Raw genomic sequence first — 23,577 nt, forward strand, 5'->3', positions numbered from 1 at the left:
ATAGTCGCTAGAAAGCATGGGGAACGAGGTTAATTGCTCGTGAAGTTATTGCTCGTCGTTAAAGCTATCATCCAAAACAATATTTCTAACTCTTTAAACTACTCTTTAGTGGAGTGGTAAGTAAAGGTCGGATCCCAAGGGACGGGTATTGATTTAGGATTTCAATTGCAAGTAGTTTATGTCTTAGGGTGTCACAAATTTGAGTTGAGATGAGATGTAATCTAACCTAATCAACAAGATGAATGTAAATTAAGAAGACAAAGTAAAACAATTAGAGGGGTTTGTAAACAATTGATTAAGGGCACTAGGGTGTCATGGGTTCATAAGGGAATCATGGAAATAGATCATATAAACATGTTCTCAAATAGATGCAAGCAACTTATTGTTGTGATGGAATCGAGTTAGTGTATATCTTACAATTCCTAGGAAGATTTAGATCTCGGAGCTGAGTCGATAAAGACTTTACAACACCTACAAGTCGACTTAGTCTCTCCCTATTCAACTCTATGCATGGTCTAACAAGGCTTGAGTTGGCTTATATCTTACAAGCCTCATTGAAAAGATAAGAGATGGGTACAAAATGCAAAGTTTCATAGTCTAGCATTTCATCAAACATAATATGTGCATAGGTTGAAATCACAACAAGCAAGCATTCAATTATAAAAGCATACTAATTTAAGCATCGATTTAATCTCATGATTGATTCCCCTAGTTCCCCATTAACGCTAGCTTAAGAGACTACTCACTCATGATCAAGTTTAACATGCTAATAAGGTTATCAATCATCCTAACAAAGCAAAACATGATGAACAAGTGGATGTAATTAACAATAATTAACCAAAGGTAAAAGGGATTATACCTACTTGAGATGATCCAAATAATAAAGTTAAGAATAATAGAAGTAAACTTGATGATTGATGGAAGGTTGTCAATCCGGCCTCTAAACCCCAAATAATCTTCTAATTACCCAACTAAAACTAAGAACAATTAAAAGATTAAGGAAAGATTAAGATGTGATTATTATTGAAATGTGTATTACAACTTGAATTAATATTAAATTAAGAGAGATTAATACTTGATTAAGAGATGATTATTAGATCATGCTACTCTAGGTAGTACAATAGGGTATCTATAATAAAATTAAGTACAAGGATTAGGGTTACTAAGGGCTTAAATGATGATTAAGATCCTAAGAGAAGTTGACGATTTTCAAGTCTCATAGGGACACGGGCGAGCTGGGTTACAAGACCCTTAGGGCCACGCGCGAGCTGGCTGAAGAATACCTGGGTCCTGTGAGAAGATCCGCTCGAGCCGAGCCTTGGGACGTCCGGATCCTGGCTTGAGACGCCCGTCTTTGAGGCCTCGGGACGCCCGGATTCTGGGACACGGTTTCTTCTCTTATTCTTGACTGCCTAACAATCCATGGGGAGTGTCTTAGGGTCGTGGGGATCTTCATCATTGCCCAATCCACTTGTTTTATTTGCTTAGGACTTTAGTTTTTGTCTCCTCTTCAATGCTTGGTCATTAGATGCGATCCATTTATCTCCATTTTGCTTCATAAATGCAAGGCTAGCAATCCTCTCCTAGAAAGGACACAAAACCTTAAAGAATATGCAAAATGGGGAACTAAAGATAAGAAATGACCCTAATAGTCGCTAGAAAGCTTGGGAACGAGGTTAATTGCTCGTGAAGTTATTGATCGTCGTTAAAGCTATCAACCAAAACAATATTTCTAACTCTACAAACTACTCTTTAGTGGAGTGGTAAGTAAAGGTCGGATCCCAAGGGACGGGTATTGATTTAGGATTTCAATTGCAAGTAGTTTATGTCTTAGGGTGTCACAAATTTGAGTTGAGATGAGATGTAATCTAACCTAATCAACAAGATGAATGTAAATTAAGAAGACAAAGTAAAACAATTAGAGGGGTTTTGTAAACAATTGATTAAGGGCACTAGGGTGTCATGGGTTCATAAGGGAATCATGGAAATAGATCATACAAACATGTTCTCAAATAGACGCAAGCAACTTATTATTGTGATGGAATCGAGTTAGTGTATATCTTACAATTCCTAGGAAGATTTAGGTCTCGGAGCCGAGTCGATCAGGACTTTACAACACCTACAAGTCGACTTAGTCTCTCCCTATTCAACTCTATGCATGGTCTAACAAGGCTTGAGTTGGCTTATATCTTACAAACCTCATTTAAAAGATAAGAGATGGGTACAAAATGCAAGGTTTCATAGTCTAGCATTTCATCTAACATAATATATGCATAGGATGAAATCACAACAAGCAAGCATTCAATCATGAAAGAACATTAATTTAAGCATAGATTTATTCCCATGATTGATTCCCCGAATTCCCCATTAACCCTAGCTTTAGAGACTACTCACTCAAGATCAAGTTCAACCTGCTAATAAGGTTGTCAATCATACTAACAAAGCAAAACATGATGAACAAGTGGATGTAATTAACAATAATTAACCAAAGGTAAAAGGGATTATACCTACTTGAGATTATCCAAATAATAAAGCAAAGAATAATAGAAGTAAACTTGATGATTGATGGAAGGTTGTCAATCCTCTAAACCTCAAATAAACTTCTAATTACCCACTTAAAACTAAGAACAATTGAGAGATTTAGGAAAGATTAAGATGTGATTAATATTGAAATGTGTATTACAACTTAAATTAAGACTAAATTAAGAGAGATTAATACTTGATTAAGATATGAGTATTAGATCATGCTACTCTAGGTAGTACAATAGGGTATTTATACTAAAATTAAGTACAAGGATTAGGGTTACTAAGGGCTTAAATGATCATTAAGACACTAAGAGAAGTTAATGATTTTCAAGTCCCATAGGGACACGGGCGAGCTGGGTTGCAAGACCCTTAGGGCTACGCACGAGCTGGATGAAGAATACATGGGTCCTATGAGAAGATCTGCTCGAGCCGAGCCTTGGGACGCCCGGATCCTGGCTTGAGACGCCCGTGCTGAGGTCGGGACTCCCGGATTCTGGGACAAGGTTTCTTCTGTTATTCTTGAGTGCCTAACAATCCGTGGGGACTGTGTTAGGGTCGTGTAGATCTCCATCATTGCCCAATTCACTTGTTTTATTTGCTTAGGCCTTTAGTTTTGGTCTCCTCTTCGATGGTTGGTCATTAGATGCGATCCATTTAGCTCTATTTTGCTTCATAAATGCAAGGCTAGCAATCCTCTCCTACCAAGGACACAAAACCTCAAAGAATATGCAAAATGGGGAATTAAAGATAAGAAATGACTCTAATAGTCGCTAGAAAGCATGGGGAACGAGGTTAATTGCTCGTGAAGTTATTGCTCGTCGTTAAAGCTATCATCCAAAACAATATTTCTAACTCTACAAACTACTCTTTAGTGGAGTGGTAAGTAAAGGTCGGATCCCAAGGGACGGGTATTGATTTAGGATTTCAATTGCAAGTAGTTTATGTCTTAGGGTGTCACAAATTTGAGTTGAGATGAGATGTAATCTAACCTAATCAACAAGATGAATGTAAATTAAGAAGACAAAGTAAAACAATTAGAGGGGTTTTGTAAACAATTAATTAAGGGCACTAGGGTGTCATGGGTTCATAAGGGAATCATGGAAATAGATCATATAAACATATTCTCAAATAGATGCAAGCAACTTATTGTTGTGATGGAATCGAGTTAGTGTATATCTTACAATTCCTAGGAAGATTTAGATCCCGGAGCTGAGTCGATCAAGACATTACAACACCTAAAAGTCGACTTAGTCTTTCCCTATTCAACTCTATGCATGGTCTAACAAGGCTTGAGTTGACTTATATCTTACAAGCCTCATTGAAAAGATAAGAGATGGGTGCAAAATGCAAAGTTTCATAGTCTAGCATTTCATCAAACATAATATGTGCATAGGTTGAAATCACAACAAGCAAGCATTCAATTATAAAAGCTTATTAATTTAAGCATAGATTTAATCTCATGATTGATTCCCCTAATTCCCCATTAACGCTAGCTTAAGAGACTACTCACTCATGATCAAGTTTAACATGCTAATAAGGTTGTCAATCATACTAACAAAGCAAAACATGATGAACAAGTGGATGTAATTAACAATAATTAACCAAAGGTAAAAGGGATTATACCTACTTGAGATGATCCAAATAATAAAGTAAATAATAATAGAAGTAAACTTGATGATTGGCGGAAGTTTGTCCATCCGGCCTCTAAACCCCAAATAATCTTCTAATTACCCAACTAAAACTAAGAACAATTGAAAGATTAAGGAAAGATTAAGATGTGATTATTATTGAAATGTGTATTACAACTTGAATTAATATTAAATTAAGAGAGATTAATACTTGATTAAGAGATGATTATTATATCATGCTACTCTAGGTAGTACAATAGGGTATCTATACTAAAATTAAGTACAAGGATTAGGGTTACTAAGGGCTTAAATGATGATTAAGACCCTAAGAGAAGTTGACGATTTTCAAGTCTCATAGGGACACGGGCGAGCTGGGTTGCAAGACCCTTAGGGCCACGCGCGAGCTGGCTGACGAATACCTGGGTCCTGTGAGAAGATCCGCTCGAGCCGAGCCTTGGGACGTCCGGATCATGGCTTGAGACGCCCGTGCTGAGGTCGGGACGCCCGGATTCTGGGACATGGTTTCTTCTCTTATTCTTGACTGCCTAACAATCCATGGGGAGTGTCTTAGGGTCGTGGGGATCTTCATCATTCCCCAATCCACTTGTTTTATTTGCTTAGGCCTTTAGTTTTTGTCTCCTCTTCAATGCTTGGTCATTAGATGCGATCCATTTATCTCCATTTTGCTTCATAAATGCAAGGCTAGCAATCCTCTCCTACAAAGGACACAAAACCTTAAAGAATATGCAAAATGGGGAACTAAAGATAAGAAATGACCCTAATAGTCGCTAGAAAGCTTGGGAACGAGGTTAATTGCTCGTGAAGTTATTGCTCGTCGTTAAAGCTATCAACCAAAACAATATTTCTAACTCTACAAACTACTCTTAAGTGGAGTGGTAAGTAAAGGTCGGATCCCAAGGGACGGGTATTGATTTAGGATTTCAATTGCAAGTAGTTTATGTCTTAGGGTGTCACAAATTTGAGTTGAGATGAGATGTAATCTAACATAATCAACAAGATGAATGTAAATTAAGAAGACAAATTAAAACAATTAGAGGGGTTTTGTAAACAATTGATTAAGGGCACTAGGGTGTCATGGGTTCATAAGGGAATCATGGAAATAGATCATACAAACATGTTCTCAAATAGACGCAAGCAACTTATTATTGTGATGGAATCGAGTTAGTGTATATCTTACAATTCCTAGGAAGATTTAGGTCCGGAGCCGAGTCGATCAAGACTTTACAACACCAACAAGTCGACTTAGTCTCTTCCTATTCAACTATATGCATGGTCTAACAAGGTTTGAGTTGGCTTATATCTTACAAGCCTCATTGAAAAGATAAGAGATGGGTACAAAATGCAAGGTTTCATAGTCTATTATTTCATCAAACATAATATGTGCATAAGTTGGAAAAAATTAAGCAAGCATTTGTATGAACTCATTAAGCTTAAATCTCCCCAATGATTAACTCCCCTAATCCTCCACTAATCCTTATTAAGTAACTACTCACTCATTATCATGGAAAACATGTTATAAATGGTGTCAATCATCACAACAAGTATAAATATAATAAAAGAGTGAAGAAATAAGCAATAAAGAGTAAAGAGTAAAGGAATTATACCAAACTTAGGATGAACAAATGAAAAGGAAAGAATAATAGAAAAAAACTTGATTGTTGATGGAAGGTTGTCAGTCCTCCAATAAACCCCAAATAATCTTCTAATTACCCAACTAAAACTAAGAACAATTGAGAGATTAAGGAAAGATTAAGATGTGAATAATACTGAAATGTGTATTACAACTTGAATTAAGACAAAAATAAGAGAGATTAATACTTGATTACGAGACGATTATTAGATCATGCTACTCTAGGTAGTACAATAGGGTATTTATACTAAAATTAAGTACAAGGATTAGGGTTACTAAGGGCTTAAATGACGATTAAGACCCTAAGAGAAGTTGACGATTTGCAAGTCTCATAGGGACACGGGCGAGCTGGGTTGGAAGACCCTTATGGCCACGCGCGAGCTGGCTGAAGAATGCCTGGGTCCTGTGAGAAGATCCGCTCGAGCCGAGCCTTGGGACGCCCGGATCCTGGCTTGAGACGCCCGTGCTGAGGTCGGGACGCCCGGATTCTAGGACAGGGTTTCTTCTCTTATTCTTGACTGCCTAACAATCCGTGGGGACTGTCTTAGGGTCGTGGGGATCTTCATCATTGCCCAATTCACTTGTTTTATTTGCTTAGGCCTTTAGTTTTGGTATCCTCTTCGATGCTTGGTCATTAGATGCTATCCATTTAACTCCATTTTGCTTCATAAATGCAAGGCTAGCATTCCTCTCCTACCAAGGACATGAAACCTCAAAGAATATGAAAAATGGGGAACTAAAGATAAGAAATGACCCTAATAGTCGCTAGAAAGCATGGGAACGAGGTTAATTTGGGGACTAAATGTGCACAAATATGAGTCACATCAACGATTGCATAAATCCAAACTTGAACAACAGTTTGGAAGGTTCATAGAGGTAGTAAAAAATCTTCAAGTGACAGTGCTATTTACCTAGGATGCGCTGAGCTTCTCCCAAATCTTTCATTTTAAAATGATTTCCCAACCACTCCTCAACAGAAATATTCATTGGTACATCATTTCCAATGAGTAGTATGTCATCCACATACAAAACCAGGAAAATAACTTCACTCCCACTAAACTTCATGTATAAACATGGTACTTCAACACTCCGATAAAAATCATATTGTTTAATGACATGATCAAAGCGATGATTCCAACTCCTAGAAGCTTGCTTAAGACCATAAAAGGATCTCTTAAGTTTGCATACTTTGTTAGGATTTTTAGGATTCACAAAACCTTCAGGTTGTATCATATACCCTTCCTCTTCTAGAAATCCAATCAGGAACGCGGTCTTGACATCTATTTGCCATTTTTATAGTCATGTAATGCGGCAATCGCTAACATGATCTGAATAGATCTTAGCATAGCAACACGTGCAAAGGTTTCATCATAGTGTAAACCATGAACTTGTGTAAAACCTTTTGCAACCAGTCTAGCTTTGTAGACATATTTATGTCCATCTATGCTGATCTTGACCTTAAATATCCACTTACACTAAAGAGGTCTCACCTTATCAGGTAAGTCAACCAGATCCCATACCTGATTATCGTACTTAGAATCTATTTCGGATTGCATGGCAACAAGCCATAATTTAGAGTCGGGACTAGCAATAGTCGCTTTGTAGGTAGCATGCTCATCACTTTCTAAAAGCAATACTCCATAATCACCATCTTCTTCGATAACTCCCAGATATCTATTAGGTTGGCGACTAACCCTACCTGACTTCCTAGGAACAACAATTGAGCCAGATGAAGAAAGAACATCTTCCTCTATCGTCTCCTCAGTTTCTGGCTCTTGAACTTCTTGAAGTTCAAATTTTCTCTCACTCTATCTTCTAGAAATAAATTCCTTTTCTAGAAAGACAGCCTCACGAGCCACAAACACTTTGTTCTCATTACGGTTGCAGAATTAATAGCCTTGAGTTTCATTTCGGTAGCCTACAAAGATACATTTGTCAGAACAAGGGGGCTAGCGCTTATCGTCAGACTTGTTCTTGACATAAAGCATCGCAACCCCATATTTTCATATATGATAAATTCGGGACCTTCTTTCCATATCTCATATGGAGTTTTTTCGGTTGCTTTAGTTGGGCTTTTATTTAGTGATCGAATAGCAGACAAAATGACAAACCCCCAAAATGAGTCTGGTAACTCAGATTGACTCATCATAGATCGAACCATATCTAACAAGGTTTGATTTCTCCTCTCGGTCACACCATTTAATTGTGGTGTGCTAGGGGGAGTTACCTGAGATAAAATACCACAGTTTTTAAGGTGAGAAACGAACTCATTACTCATGTATTCGCCACCACAAAGCGATCGTACACTAGTAGAAAAAACCCCTACAACGGCGGTCGAAAATGACCTTTTATGGCGGTTTTTAAAGGTTTTGGGTGCGTTGTATATCACGGGGTCGTATATACTTTTGCGGCGGTTGTACAACCGCCACTATAGCTCTCAGACGGTGGCGGTTGTTAAAAAAACCGCCATTATAGACTTATATAAAATGGCGGTTGTTAGATAAGAACCACCACTATAACTCGTTTATAGTGGCGGTTATTGTTTGAAAACCGCCATCATAGGTATTTTAATAAGAACTTTGAATCACAAACCGCCATAACAGGATAATATAACGTCGGTTCTTGTTAAAGAACCGCCACTAATGGTAATTATGATGTCGGTTGTTAGTAATGAACCGTCACTAAAGTTGAACTAATAGTTGCGTTTCATACTTAAGGACCGCCACCTTAGATTGATATTTTAAAAAAAAAAAATTATTTACTACCAAAATTTTGGTAGCAATGACCTATAAATTTGATAAGTCAAATAGAGATATATACAAACAATACATACAAAAGAATGTCAACCAACGAACTTGCATATTATCCGATAGAACAATAATGTCGATGTTTTTACATCCAAGAATATATATAATCACATACACGCCTTAGTTAATAAACTAGTCAGCATTTCATGTTAATGGATGCAAAATACGGACTTTGTCTACAATAAACCCCATCAATCAAGTAAATATCACCAGCTTGAAAAGTTGTCGAGCCACCCCTCCCTTTCGAATGTGACCCATTCGAGGATAACTTGGCTGCACAATAAAGAAGCCAGGTGATGTAAGTGACAACATCAAAATGCTATTTTAAGACACTGACGAGAAAAAGTTGAGTTTTAAATAGTAAGCAATTAAAGAGCAGTATACTCTATTCACCAAAAAAAGATCAACAGAGGGCAAATGACTAGAACACTCTAGATAGACAACGAAAGAACACATATCATAGTTAGGTAGGTCACATTCATGAAGTATAAATGACATTTGAATGCATCTAAACAATCGACCACACAGTTAAACAAAAAAAGCATCAATGTCATTCTGAAACAATTACCAGGCCTATATTCTTACCGCAAAGCATAGAACACTAACAGGTTTGTCTGAAATAGCTATAAGAACTTATCGCAAAGCATAGAAAGGAAGCAGTTTACATTCATATTCAAGCCAATAGTAAATTAATCTATCTTCTTTTACCTCTATATTCACAAGAGCCAAATGAATCGCTGGGGCTAATAATATGATAAATATTAACTTTTGGATGACACGTAATACTATGACGTCCAAAATTGCATCAATTGAATGTTACTTGATAACATAGTCATAGACTCATAGTCCCGAAAAAATGAGAACGGAACTAATGCTAGATTTAAAAGAGCAGGTAATGAACTCACATTGATGTCATTTAGGTACCTTTCCTTCTCCACCCTTACAATCTGAAAACTTCAAAATCAACCGATGAAACTTGAAAGCTTGACGAAAAGTAGAATGGCTAATTATGTTTCAAATAAAGGAGAAGTTCATTTAGTCACTCGGTTCACTTGTATTCACTATATTTCCCTTTTAGAGATGCAAAAATTAGAATGACCAACAAAAAGGAGAAGGTAGTCCTACTATTGATAAAATAGTTTTCTTTTTTTTTTAACACAATATAACTTTGAATTCATCAACATCAATACATGGACACCCAAATAGCGAAAAATAGGGAAAGTCATTACACACTTTTGTCCAATATATTTAGATTTAGAGTCAATATTGAAGATTTATCAGTGGATGGTTAGAAGAAGAAAGATGAAGGGAGCTGTACCATGAAATGAGTCTCGTAATAAACTGCAGAAGGTGTCCCTGAACGATTGCGGCTTGAGGAAGAACGTCAAGAGGCAACCTGAAGGCAAAAGGTGGGTGCCGATGCATTTAGGGTTTTCAGAATTTTTTTTGTGCAAGTGAATAATCCATGATAACAATCAGACCAACATATCCAATCAAGCAAAATCTTAATCCTATAAAGAACAGAACACTAAAAAAAACTGAGATATAAAGGTAAAGAACAGAACATGCAAAGAAATACTGAAAGCTGGAATCGTGCCCATATCAGTTATGTGTCTTGATTTATAGCCAAATAAACAGGTTGTGCACGAGGAATGCCCTGCAGGCTAGTTTTGACCTATCATCAAAGAAGTGGCAATATCTCACAATCCAGGAATCGTTTGCGTGTGATTCAAATTGGAAATGAAAGCTAACTCAATTAGCTTTCATTTGATGTATGGTTTGCACATTGGTTCAACCTGAGCAAAGAGATATGAAGCCTCAAAGTCCCTGCTGAAACATAGCATGCTGCTGAACATTCAGTTTTCACCTGAACTTACTCTTTGTCCTACATCTCTCAACCCAGGAGCCTATTTCGTGTGATTCTAATTGAAAATGAAAGCTAACTCTTTTAGCTTTCATTTGGTACCTATGGGAAATTCTAACTCATCTTGAAGCAATATTTATAAGATCTGCAAAACAGGTATGAATGCTAAACTGTACAGTAGAGGTTCAGCTTGACCTGTCATAACTAAAGCGATCATATCTCTCAAACTAGGCAACATCTTGGAGTAATTATTTTTGGAAATGGTAGCTAACTCTTGTAGCTACAAAATGGCATAGTTTGGACATGCTAGTTCCAAGGGAGCATAGAGTTATGAGGGCTGCAAGTTGACATGGAAACTGGAAGTGCTGCTGAGTAAAATGCATCAGTCTGTTTTGAACAAGGGACGTTCAAGGGTGTTTTTGGCCATTCATATGATATGTAAAATAGGAAAAATATTAGGAGCCATGATATGAAAAATTAAGGCTCTAACTATTTTGTTTTGTGTTCAAGTAAGACGAACGAGGACAATCAACAAGTTGTACAAGTGCATAATATGCCACTGGTAGAATGAATAGCAGAAAAGAGAGACTACACATATACCAAAGCATAATATGGAGTAACACATAAATTTTCACTAAAATGGTAAACCAGTTCACCAAGTTATAGCACTAATCTACAAAGGTACCACAACAATCTCAACATAATCAATATAAGTTAATAAAAAATAAACAAACCAACATTGTAAATCAAATGAAGAAACAAAATTAAATTACAAAAAGAAGCATTGGTGTTGCATTTTAGCAGAATTAATTGACATCCGCTCCTCGAAGAGCTGATGATAATGATTATAGAGTCAAAGGAGCTCACATTAGAATTAACCATAAATGTTATAACCCATCACGATAATCACCGCTTAATTCACCTAATAAAACAACGGAATGAAGTTCACAAATGACATTACCTGCATACAAAAATTAATAGAATACTAAAAAAAAATAACAATTTAACATACCTGAATTTAGATTAAATTCAACACCTGCAAATAACAAAGTTGAATCGAACAACAGATAAAATTGGTGACTAGGAGTAAGATTTAGACTCGAGCAACACTATCAACAAACTACTGTCTGAAAAATATCGAATTAGATTAAAACAAGATTAATTAGGGTTTTTCAATTTGGGGGTTATAAATTACAGCTTCGAGTTATACCAGCGATATATTTGGGCGAAGTGGAAGCCATGGCCGAAGCACCGAGGGCAGGAGCATCAATAGAAGCAGAGACAATGGAGATGGTAGGCGTACATGGCGCTAGCGACGGTACTCCAAAGAAGGAACCCTAACCTAATTAAACTTATAAATTTAACATAAAATTTAAAATTACGATTAAAGGATTTATACAGTGTAGTGACTTACAATAGGATATTTATACTAATACAGATGCTACTTTGTATAATTAATAATACAATAACAATCAATTTGATGAGTTGAAAAATTGGGTTACCTGAATTGAAATCGGAATTAATGATTGAATAATAAATAATATATAAACGAAAATGGTGGCTTTGTATTGTTACTTGTGCGGTTTAGTCGGAAAGAACCAGTAGTATAGAGAGGAGTTTGAAAAATGGAATTACCTGAGTTGAAATCGGAATTGATGATTGAATTGAGTAGAAAAAGGTGCGGTGTAGCCGGAAACAACAAGGAGATTGACGGTTGTCGAGGGCGGCGTGAGAAAAGGAAGATGACGGTTGGAGTTGATACTTAATTGAGGGGATTGTGAGGATTAATTTTGGCTGTGTGAAAATGACGAAGGTCGAACAAGACAAAGGAACATTATACGAGTAGAACTTTTGGGTTTTTAATTTTCGAGGGTTTTTTTTTTCTCTATTAAAGTCGGCTTTAATTAAAAACCGACACAAAAACATATAATAGCGGTTTTTAGCCCAAAAAATTGTAACATAGTATTAACTTTTAGCGTCATTTTTAACGTCAGTCGTTAATATAACCGCCACGATTGACTTATGGTGGCGTTTTCTATTTGGAACCGCCATAAAAAGTCTCAGTTATCACATCGGTTCTTATATAAACCGCCACAATAGACCTCCTATATGTATAAAAATTGGGTTCCCACCAATTTATTGGGCTTTTCATGTCGTTTCTCATAGAACCGCCACGGTAACCGCGTCGTGATAGGAGTTTTTTCTACTAGTGCTTGCCGCGGTGCTAGTTCGAGTGGTTGGTATAGCAATGGGAGGTTCAACAAGATAACGTAATTTGCCATCACCACGGGGGCTAAACGAAGCTATTCTTCCCAATCTTTAAAGTTACTACCATTTGCTTTTAAAGTGTATTTGTCCATGAATGAGCGAAGCTAGAATCTTTTGATATGGTGACAGGTTGACTACTTGTAGCCATTTTCAACTACTAAAAAACGAAAATGGAAGGAACAATTAACATTTATGGCAAATTTAAAAACAATTTTTAAATAATAACATTTATATAATGATCTCCCACTAAATTATATAAATGATTCCAAGATCCATCTTTATATAAATATGGGCACGGTGGGCCGATTCATCCCATACTTAACACAAATTTGGTGGGTCAACTTTTAGACCGATTCTACTAATAGAACTCTTGGTTGACTAATTTAACTATTAAATCCCGTCTACTAGCCACGGAACTAAATAAGGGCACGGTGAGCCGATTCATCCCCTACTTATTCCATTGAGTCCAACCAATTTTCGCGAATAATAACATTTATTACCGTACTTACCCAACGTAAAAAGAAAGCACCCCGGTGAGCCGAGCCCACTCCCTAATGACGATGGGATTCATAGGTCCTACTAATGGGTAAGGCTAATCCCAATTTTTAGAAATGTGAGAGATCTTATCAATTTAATTGTCTATGATGCTTAAGTGAACTAATTTAGTTAATTTTAGACAACTTTAAATCGATAACGATAAGAAAAAACATGTAGTGACGATTTGGCATGCATGCATGAACATAAAAGCAATAAATCCTAATATGGCCACCTAGTTAATCTAATTAACTACTCTATTACATTTTAGAAACAAACTCTTTTCGTCCCTTGAGTCTTCATAAGAAACACCTCCAATGATTCACCATCTTTTGGATTTCGGAACGCCTTTCCGAAAAACACCGTCTTTAGGAAAACTCCGTCTTGGGAAAATAAGAATATACTACTACTAAAATTAATTACATAGAAATTCCTATTATACATTAATTAAAAGAAATAAAATACAATAAAACTATTAATTAATTACAAACAAACGATACGAGATCGTATTTAAATTACAAACCAATCGATATTCCCATACATTGCGGGTAATACCGATTTCTAACTATAGCCATACTAGGAATTACATAATGTAAAATGAATAACACCATTCATCAACATGAATAAAAAATATGCATTAATTAAAATATGACATGCCAAATCGTCCGAACTTAACAACAACGATCATTTGAGCTCGATTTTTGCGGTATTGATTCTTCTTTTTAACCATTAAAATTCCATAATCAATAATTAAAACATTTTTAATATGAACCTTTTATACTAATCTGAATCAACTCAAAAAATTAGTTCCCACTAATTATTTGGTGAATTTATGGGTTTAAAAGATTATTTATAGCATAATTAGTCTTAAAAACATAAGTTTTATATTAAAAATCAATTTAATCATAACCCTTATGTAAAATTCAAATATAAAAATTTTGTACATTCTGGTCACCCACCAAAATGACATGCATGAAGGAAAAATTGATCATTAAAATTTATTTTAAACACAATTTTATTGGTTAATTACGACATTTATGATTTAATTCCAAATTAAATCATAAAAACCTAAAAAATTTCAAATTAAAATTTTTATCATTTTGAAATCATTTCCAGTAGCTAAAAACAATAAAATTTCGAGCCCCTAAAAATAGTAAATATTTATTTTCTAAATAACCATTATTTACGAATTTCTATCAAATAAAAATCAATAAACTAATTAAATTAATCACATTAGTTTATAAAAACTTTAATTCTCATAAATAGAAAATGTAAGTTGTTATTTATAAATAAACATGCATAAAATTAACATGCATCATAATTTTATTGACTCTTATATAAAATAAATGCATATTAACTCAATTCTATGCAATAAAAAGTAATAATATGCCATAAAATTTTATAAATTTCAAATTTTCGACTCATATCATCTCATGATCAAATTATTAACATTCAAAGTAATATTTTGTGTAAAAACTAATTTTAACATCAAAATACACATTTTATCAGTTTATCTTATAAATTCATAAAACCGTCTTAAAATGACATGCATGTAAGTAACACGACTCTAATAACAATTGTTGGGATCCATGACCCTCATTAGACTTTTCTAATTTAACCTAAAATTACTTGTTAATTTTATTAGATGGTCCTTAAGATACATGCATGCAAGTTAAAGTGGAATATCTATATTAAAGGTAACACATTTCCTTACATTTTTGGTAGAAGAAAATAAGGCACCACAAAGAGACTCCTTATCTTTGTGATTCTTGAGCTTAAAAAAAACCGGATGATCTTACTAAACCGAGTATTCAAAATAGAATACCTCCTTAAGATGGCACCCAAGATTAGCACAAAGATTACTGCAAGTATTAACTAGATAGTTGTAGTAATTTACCCTTAATATTAATATATATTACTACTCTAGTAATAATGGATGAATACTATCATATTTTATGTGATTTTTTAGAGAGATAGCATGTGAGAATTATATGGTGTGAGAGAGGTAAAAAGTGAGCAACAATTGCTTTATTTAAGAGTATAAAACCGGCACATCCAAGGAAAAGGGTGGTTTTTTGCTTATTTTATTCCACATGTAAATAGAGGTACAGTGTAGGTAGGTATGATTATTGTGTCATGCCTAATCATGAAATGATTATGTTTTAAGCATCTTCCAAATGCTGGAAGACACAAACTCATGGAGTCCCCAATACACTACCATAACCGGTTATGGGGGGCTTTATGGGTCCATTTCAGTTTTCGACATTTGTCCCACAAATGCTTATTAGACTCGTGTTTAATTATCTTACATAATTAAATATTAATTTGATCATATAACAATTATGTGACGAATTAATAAACAATATACACTCAACTTGTTGAGTGATATTTTATCATCATAGCAATGTATAATGGGTACTATAATGCCCAATTTAATTAATTTACAACTCCTTGCAAATATAATTAATTTACAACCTCAATATATATATATATATATATATATAGAGGCAAGATCCGGTGAGTCCACCTATATATTTGAGTCCATGAGTCCATAAAACAATATCACGCACTATACAAAACAATATCACGAATTTTTTTTTTCAAATTTTTTTTCGAATTTTTTTTTTCAAATTTTTTTTTTCGATTTTTTTTTTCGGAATTTTTTTTTTTCAAATTTTTTTTTTCCAATTTTTTTTTTTTTTTTTTTTTTTTTTTTTTTTTTTTTTTTTTTTTTTGTAAGCTGTGATATTGTTTAGTATAACGTGTGATATTGTATTACAAAACAATATCACGATTTTTTTTCGATTTTTTTTTTCATTTTTTTTCGAAAAAGTTTTTTTTTTTTTTTTTTTTTTTTATGTAAGATGTGATATTGTTATAGTATAACGTGTGATATTTTATTACAAAACAATATCACGTTTTTTTGTTTCAAATTTTTTTTTTGAAAAAGTTTTTTTTTTTTTTTTTTTTAATATTTAAGCTGTGATATTGTTTAGTGTAACGTGTGATATTGTATTACAAAACAATATCACGACTTTTTTTTCGAATTTTTTTTTTCAAATTTTTTTTTCGAATTTTTTTTTTTTTTGAATATAAGCTGTGATATTGTTTAATATAAAGTGTCATATTGTATATGGACTCACGGACTCAAAAAGATAGGGTGGACTCATGTAATCCTAATTCTATATATATATATATATATATATATATATATATATATATATATATATATATATATATATATATATATATATATATATATATATATATAATCTCGTCTAATAATCATGAATTCCAAACTCATATTAAATAATTAACTCACATAACTAAATATATATAAGGGATTAATTAACTTGTATCAAATACAAATAATTAGTTTTTCCATTTGTTCGTCATCCTATAGGTGTGACCGAAAGGGATCAGTTGAAGACGTTACCGATGAACGTTGATCAACTGGCAAATGTAAAATACATCTCTGATATTCCTTGTAGGATATTTATTAATGTAGACGCACTATTGTGGAGGACACCCACTCCAACAACAAGGGAGCCTGTAAAGATTTAAAAATTGGAAATCAGGAGGCCTGTTTAGGCGCGGGCAAGGCAACGACTTAAAGGGTGTCTCCTGGTTGTTTCAAATGTTTATGAAATCGTTTGTAAAATTGTTTGTAAAAGGGTGTCAAAACCCGTTTTGTTGAAAAGATCGTTCAGACCGCTTTTGTGCGAATATGAAAAACGGGACTTGAATAATCGCCATTATGTTGATAACATTCGATGCCGGGTTCAGTTTTTCAAGCTTTAGAAATAAAGTGTAAGAAGATGCTTGATATGAACTAATTATATTAAGTTCATTGCTTTGTAATTAGTCAAAGTTCATCATCGTACTCGTATTAAACCGACATGGTATGTAGAACCAAGAATGACTAATATGATTGTTTTGAAAATGTAAAAAAATGAATAAAAAGCTTTAAAATAACCATTAAAATGTAATTAACCAAATGTTATCACCGAAACACGGATTAACCGTCATGGTATAACACAACGCCAAATTTGGCCATTAATAACAAGTGTATCAAAACGTTTTAATGCATATAATAACGACACTTAGATTACCGTTTTCCAAATATTGGCGGAAACCTAGTCCGCGCTAATAAGAATAATGATTTCCCTCGAAAACCGTTGTTATTATAATGTGACAACGGTTGTTTAACAAACCGTTATAAAAAACATTTAACGGTTTCCAAATACTCGTTATTGAATCACCCTTATCAACGGCTGTTAGACCACCGTTACCAATTTAAGAAAACGGCGTTTTGAAAACGGTTACTAAATTAACACCAGCAACGGTTTTTGGTACCCGTTGTTATGTTATAGCTACGGGTTTCTTGTAACCGTTATCATTTTATATTATGAAAGAACGGTTCCTCTGTACCCGTTGTTATTTATCATTTACGAGTTAAAAATAACCGTTTTAAACCTTTTTTCAATATTTCATATTCAACCAATACATGTATGATAAATAATGAACTGTTGCATGCATTGTTTTATTTGACCATTATTCTTATCCATCCATTTTTATATTCACACATGCATACATATTTTCCTATAAATATCACTTATAATGTGATCAGTTAACCATATCCACCAATTCAAAGTTTAATTAATCATAGCCTATAATTTAATTAAACATATTACACTTCGATCACCATGTTGTCGTCGTCTTCTATACCCCCCGAATCAAAATCAAATACTCGCTATGTCCATCCTACTACATGTATTATACACAACCTTCCAATCAAATATGATGACAATGGCAAGGCTTTTTCGAGAAGTTTTACTTGGATGAGAGATATGCTTCGTCAAGGTGGTTATACGAACATTAAAAAGGTTCACCCTGCTTGGACTAAAGTTCGTGGTTTTCTTGGTTACACATTGATCGAGTTTGAAGGTTTTGGGAAGAAGCTGGACTTTTTTTGTTAAGTGAGAAAACTTCAAGCAAGATACAAGGATCATGATGCTAGGAAGAAAAATTATTATATGGACGATGTGTTACAAGCGCAATATTTATGGATTGCAACCGATTGTGACATTAATCTATTAAGAACATATCGACACTATATTGAAACTGTGCCTCGTTCATGGGTGGCAGAACAAGTGCTTCCTAATAATCCACATATTGAATTCCCAATATTTATCTCAATCGTAGGGGAATTACAAGATGATTATGTTGATTAATTATTATTATTCTAATTAATGTTGTTGGAACCGCGCGTCTTTTAGTTTCTTGTTATGACTGTTTTTTTCTTGAATATATGCGTGGTAGAGTATTTTATTTTCTAATTATTTATTGCAAGTTAGGTTGGTTTAAAATATTTGTTAATAAGTCAACTTTTACATTAATTAGGTAATTGATTTTTACTTATTAATTACCAACGCTTTTGAAAAGAATTATAAATGTGACTGTAAATGTTAAAGCATCCTTTACTAACATTCATTAATCAAATCACAACATTTCATCCCTAGTACACAAATTTGAAACAACATGGCAATGAAATCTAATTTTATCAACAACGAAGAATGGCTTACACAAACGATTGCAAATGATGGGAAGGTTCTCGCCGGGCTTCCCGCCGATCAACATCCATTAATCAAAGCATCCCTTGAACATCAACGGAATTATTGGATTAAGAGGCGTGAAGCAGTCCGGCTTGTCAACCAAGCCTCATCATCATCATCTTCTTCATAACCTCGTCGGCCAATTACTCGCAACTTGGCTGCAGCGAGAGATATGTTGAGTTGTACTCTTCCAACCTTATCTCCACATGCAAGTCGTATCCTTGCATATATTCAATCTGTTATTGCAAAATATGAAGCCAATGACCCGGTAGTTAGTGGTATACCAGAGTGGCGTAATTGGTGACAAGTTGAGAAGCGCTTTTTACTCTTAACCGGGCTTGTTCCGGCTTATTATACATCTTTTGATTTCTGATAAATGCTGTAATCTATTTGGTTTAAAATTAAATTAAATGATCATTTTGAAAGTATTGAGTTATGCTTGTTTGCTTTGCTTCCATTTTTTGAACTTCATAGATCAATTAGTAATCAAGATTGCTGCTACATAATACTCATAACAACGGTTCACCTACAACCATTGTAAATTTGTTCATTAACAACGGTTCACCTACAACTGTTCTAAATTTGTTCACTAACAACGGTTCACCTACAGCCGTTGTAAATTTGTTCATTAACAACGGTTCACCTACAACCATTGTCAATCGTGACGTTCTAATTTCAATGTGGACCGTTTATTACTTGTTTAACCATACGACTCGATATATTAAAAAAATAAATACATGTAAGATATGACCATACGACTCAATATATTAAAAAAAAATAAGTACATGATATGATAACGGGATTTTTTAAGCCGTGGTGAATATTTCTCATTATTCTTTATTTGGCCAATGCACGGACTGTTCAGTTATTTTTTATTGAATAAACGTTGCATTATTGGTGGGTGATTCTATAATTTTAATTTTGTTCCAAAATTATGGTCGTTAACCAACGTACAAATATTGCGAGTCCATGGGTGAAGAGGGATCGTAAGTTGTCAGAAGAAGTAGAAAATAAAAGATTAAGGGAATTGCGTCGTCAAACGAGCTATATTGAAAGCGAGAAATAAATGGATGCATTATGAGAAAGGTTAAAGGAACAATGTCCTTTCCATTTCATTAAGTACACCCCTAAACATATAATTCCTGAAGGTACAGATGAGAATTCATCGACTTTCGAAATTGGTTCTTCTGAGGATTTGATGGTGGGGTATATATTACCCAGATGTGATTGGTATGTATCTCTCGTGAGTGAAGCAACAAAAGCTTGGCGTCAATGGCGGTTTAGGTCATCGAAGGTGATGTCGGATTTGGAGGAAAAGACCAGAGTTGAAATAGACTCCTACACCATCATTAATAGGAAGAGATATTGTCCATGACGTAGTGTATTTTGGTTCCTTTAATTTGATTAATGTATGTTTATTAATTGCTCATTAGGTTGTATTTAGGAAACCAAATAAGGAAATTTTTTTTTAATATATGCATTAATTACATTGGGTTGTGTGTAATTTAGTCTTGAATTACTAACTTAATACTTCCTCCATTCAACTCCACCTTACAAATTTGCTTTTTAACGTTTGCCAACGCGTGTTTTACGCGCTAAATATCTTTAGCTTTGTATTTGCAAAAATTATAAAAGTTAGATATTCTTAATGTGTTCCTAAAGAAGAATCAAATAATATCTCACATGAATATATTTTCACTTATATATCGAGAGAAAATCGACATTGAATGTTCACTTGTGAATAGTGTACAAAAGAGAAACTTGTAATGTGGAGTTGAATGGAGGGAGTACCAAATATGGAAGATGCTTTTATTTTTTGGCGGGAAAAAATGGACACAATGAAAGATAAAAGAAAACGATTACACACCAACCGTTGTATTATAATGAAAACAATTACAGATTTTTATTCAACCATTATCATATTGCAAAAAAATAAAATAAAAGAAGGCGGTTTGGCTTAACCCGTGTTTATTAGTTTCAATTAAATTCCACAACCAACACACATGCAAACCTTCTCCTCGCTCACTTAAAACTCTCGACCACTGAGTTTCTTTATAACGACTAGTATTCTCTGTCGTTGTCGCCATCCCCATTGCCTCTGCTGTCCCCTCCGTCATCGCCAGTTCGGGCCCGGCTTCTCCTCTTTGAAGAAGTAATAATAAACCCTACTCCTTCTTCTCATTAAATTAATGTCTTTATTTTCTTTTTTAGTTGTGATATTATCCTCTAATTATCTTAGATTTATGATGTGTTAAACAACACCTATTATTTTAAGTATATTGTGTGTTAAATAACACCTATATTTTTAGGTATACTGTGTGATCATTTATTTGAGACAATGCTCCTGCTATGTCGACTTAATGCTTAAAGTTAGTAGTTTATTAATTTCTGGTTTAGATATGGGTGGAAAGCGGAAAAGAAAAGATGGGAAAAAGTCAGGCGAAGAAGATTCAGGTGATGAGAATAATTTGGAATCGGATACTGGGCGAAGGCACCATAGGGTATCCTAGAAGCAATAGAGAGAGGGATACCTAATAAACTTCAATGAGATGAATTAACGGGGCTGCCAGATGGTACCTTTGTTGTTAATTTTACGAGTTGGATTGGTTGTTGTGTAAGAGAGTATGTGCCTCTCGGTTTGCCGCGTATCAATCAATTGAGTGAAGACCTAAAGGAAAAGCTATGGGTGAGAATAAAAGTATGTATATACAATAACAAATGCGTTAGATGAAATTATCTTAGTATTCGATATGTGCTATTAGCCAAAACTAACCAAATATGCTCACCATATATGCAGTCAGCTTACAGTGTCCCCGAACAACATGACGGTTACCTACAAAAAATGATAGGGGAATCCTTTAGGGCATGGAAGCTAAAGGTTTTTTGGAACCACTTGTTCAACAAGAAGACCAGGGAGATGAACAATAAACCACCAACGAAGAAGTGTCGATATGTCAGCCTGGAAGATTGGTATAACTTTATCGCTTATTGTAACACTCCCATACACTAAGTGCCTTACCAGGCCAACCTAATGCATGAGAATGCTACCATCTCGATTATCCGAGGCAATGTATATCAAATAGACCATAAAGAAACATACTTAAATACGTAAAAGAGTTTAAGTGATTACAATCCGAAACCAAACTGTAAAGTAAATACAAATGTTCCAAAACTCAACCAACTGAAAGAAAACTAGTTCATGACACAACAAAAGACTCTAAAGACAAGTGATGACTCCATCCCAGCTATCCCTCGCGCAAGCCATCTCATAGCTGCTCAATAACTGATCACCATCCTCTAATGGATCACCACAATTTTCAAAACATTTAAACGGGGTCAGTTACTAATTACCCAAAACACAATACATAAGATACAACACACACATTACCCAAACTCCGTCACAACTCCACACACCTGACGACACAATAAAGTGTGTAGTCCTTCCAGAATACCCATCGAAACAGATATTCCACGCCGCCAGTGGGGGACAACAGCCGTACCCACCAAATCCCCGCTCATCTATTCTGAGCGATAACCCGTGTTCCTTAATGTGCACATCCTCTCTTGTTGCGGGTTCCACAGAGGGCGAATCAAGGGCGTGAAGCCACTCCCGCAAGTGACTCCACTCAGCCGAGAACACGCCTCGAGAACCACAGACAATTACACAACCAATTAAACAACAACAACGCCATCACAAAACCAACATGTTATAGATAAAAAATGAAGAGTCTATCCAAGTCGAAATACTCGAGAGGGGGGGGGGGGGGTGAATTGAGTATTTAAAAACTTATGCCCACTTTTTTTTATATATTTATATAATTAATTACTTAAACTTTATTGATTAAACTTTAACTAATTAACTAAACGATTTATAAACGTAATGAAATGAACTATAAAAGAAATTGCAAGGACACACAATATTTGTAGTGGTTGAGCTTCACACGTCAAAGCCTACGTCCACTATTCTCGATGAATAATGTTAGTACCTTTCTCCGGATGGCAAAATTATCAACCCACTCGTATAACTAACTCTAGCTATAACTCAATTTGAATATCACTAGATATACGGTTTCGACTATCTTAAGGTACTAAGAAAGCACTTGATTGTTCTTCTAGGTATTAACACAATTGAACGAGTAGAAACTATATGAAGTACTATTATCTTATAACGTAACCTTAAGAATTAATACACAAATTAAAGAGCACGAAATTTCGTAAAAGATTTTCAAAAGCAAAACAAATAAAATACTCGATTAGGATTTAAAATCAATTTGTTTGCAAGGAAATTTTATATCTCGAAAAGCTTGTTTTTATCAATGAACATCATGCGTATATATAGTAGAAGAGACAAACTAGGGTTTTGGTCGAACCCTAAGTGTGCCGTGAGGCGTGGTAGTTTTTCTCATAAGAAACAAATCTTATCTCTTCTTAACTTAGTCTACTAAATATTTTGATTAAGTAAATAAAGTAAATCTAACATAATTGATAAGATATAAAAATATCTTATAGCAACATATTATGGATTTGACCTAATAATATTTACTTGCATAGGGAGTTAACTCGGCCTCCATACGGTTCATAAGCCCATCTTAGCCGAAACCCTAGGTCAAAATATCAAGGAGTAGATTAGGGTTAGGTTTAGGTAATTTAGCAAACCCTAGGTACCATGACGACTCATAAGTCG

At 34.5% G+C, this 23,577-nt stretch overlaps 1 protein-coding gene across 1 annotated transcript in view; it reads left to right on the top strand.

Moving 5' to 3' along the window:
• LOC141655535 (uncharacterized) overlaps positions 1 to 11,817 on the top strand; it is a 32,037-nt gene extending 20,220 nt beyond the window's left edge. The window contains exon 3 of the mRNA XM_074462611.1: positions 11,674 to 11,817. Within this exon, the coding sequence (XP_074318712.1) occupies positions 11,674 to 11,817 (144 nt within the window). The remainder of the gene's footprint in view (positions 1 to 11,673) is intronic.
• The last annotated feature ends 11,760 nt before the right edge of the window (positions 11,818 to 23,577 follow it).

The sequence above is a fragment of the Silene latifolia genome, chromosome 1 (genome assembly GCF_048544455.1).
Source record: "Silene latifolia isolate original U9 population chromosome 1, ASM4854445v1, whole genome shotgun sequence".
Taxonomy (NCBI): domain Eukaryota; kingdom Viridiplantae; phylum Streptophyta; class Magnoliopsida; order Caryophyllales; family Caryophyllaceae; genus Silene; species Silene latifolia.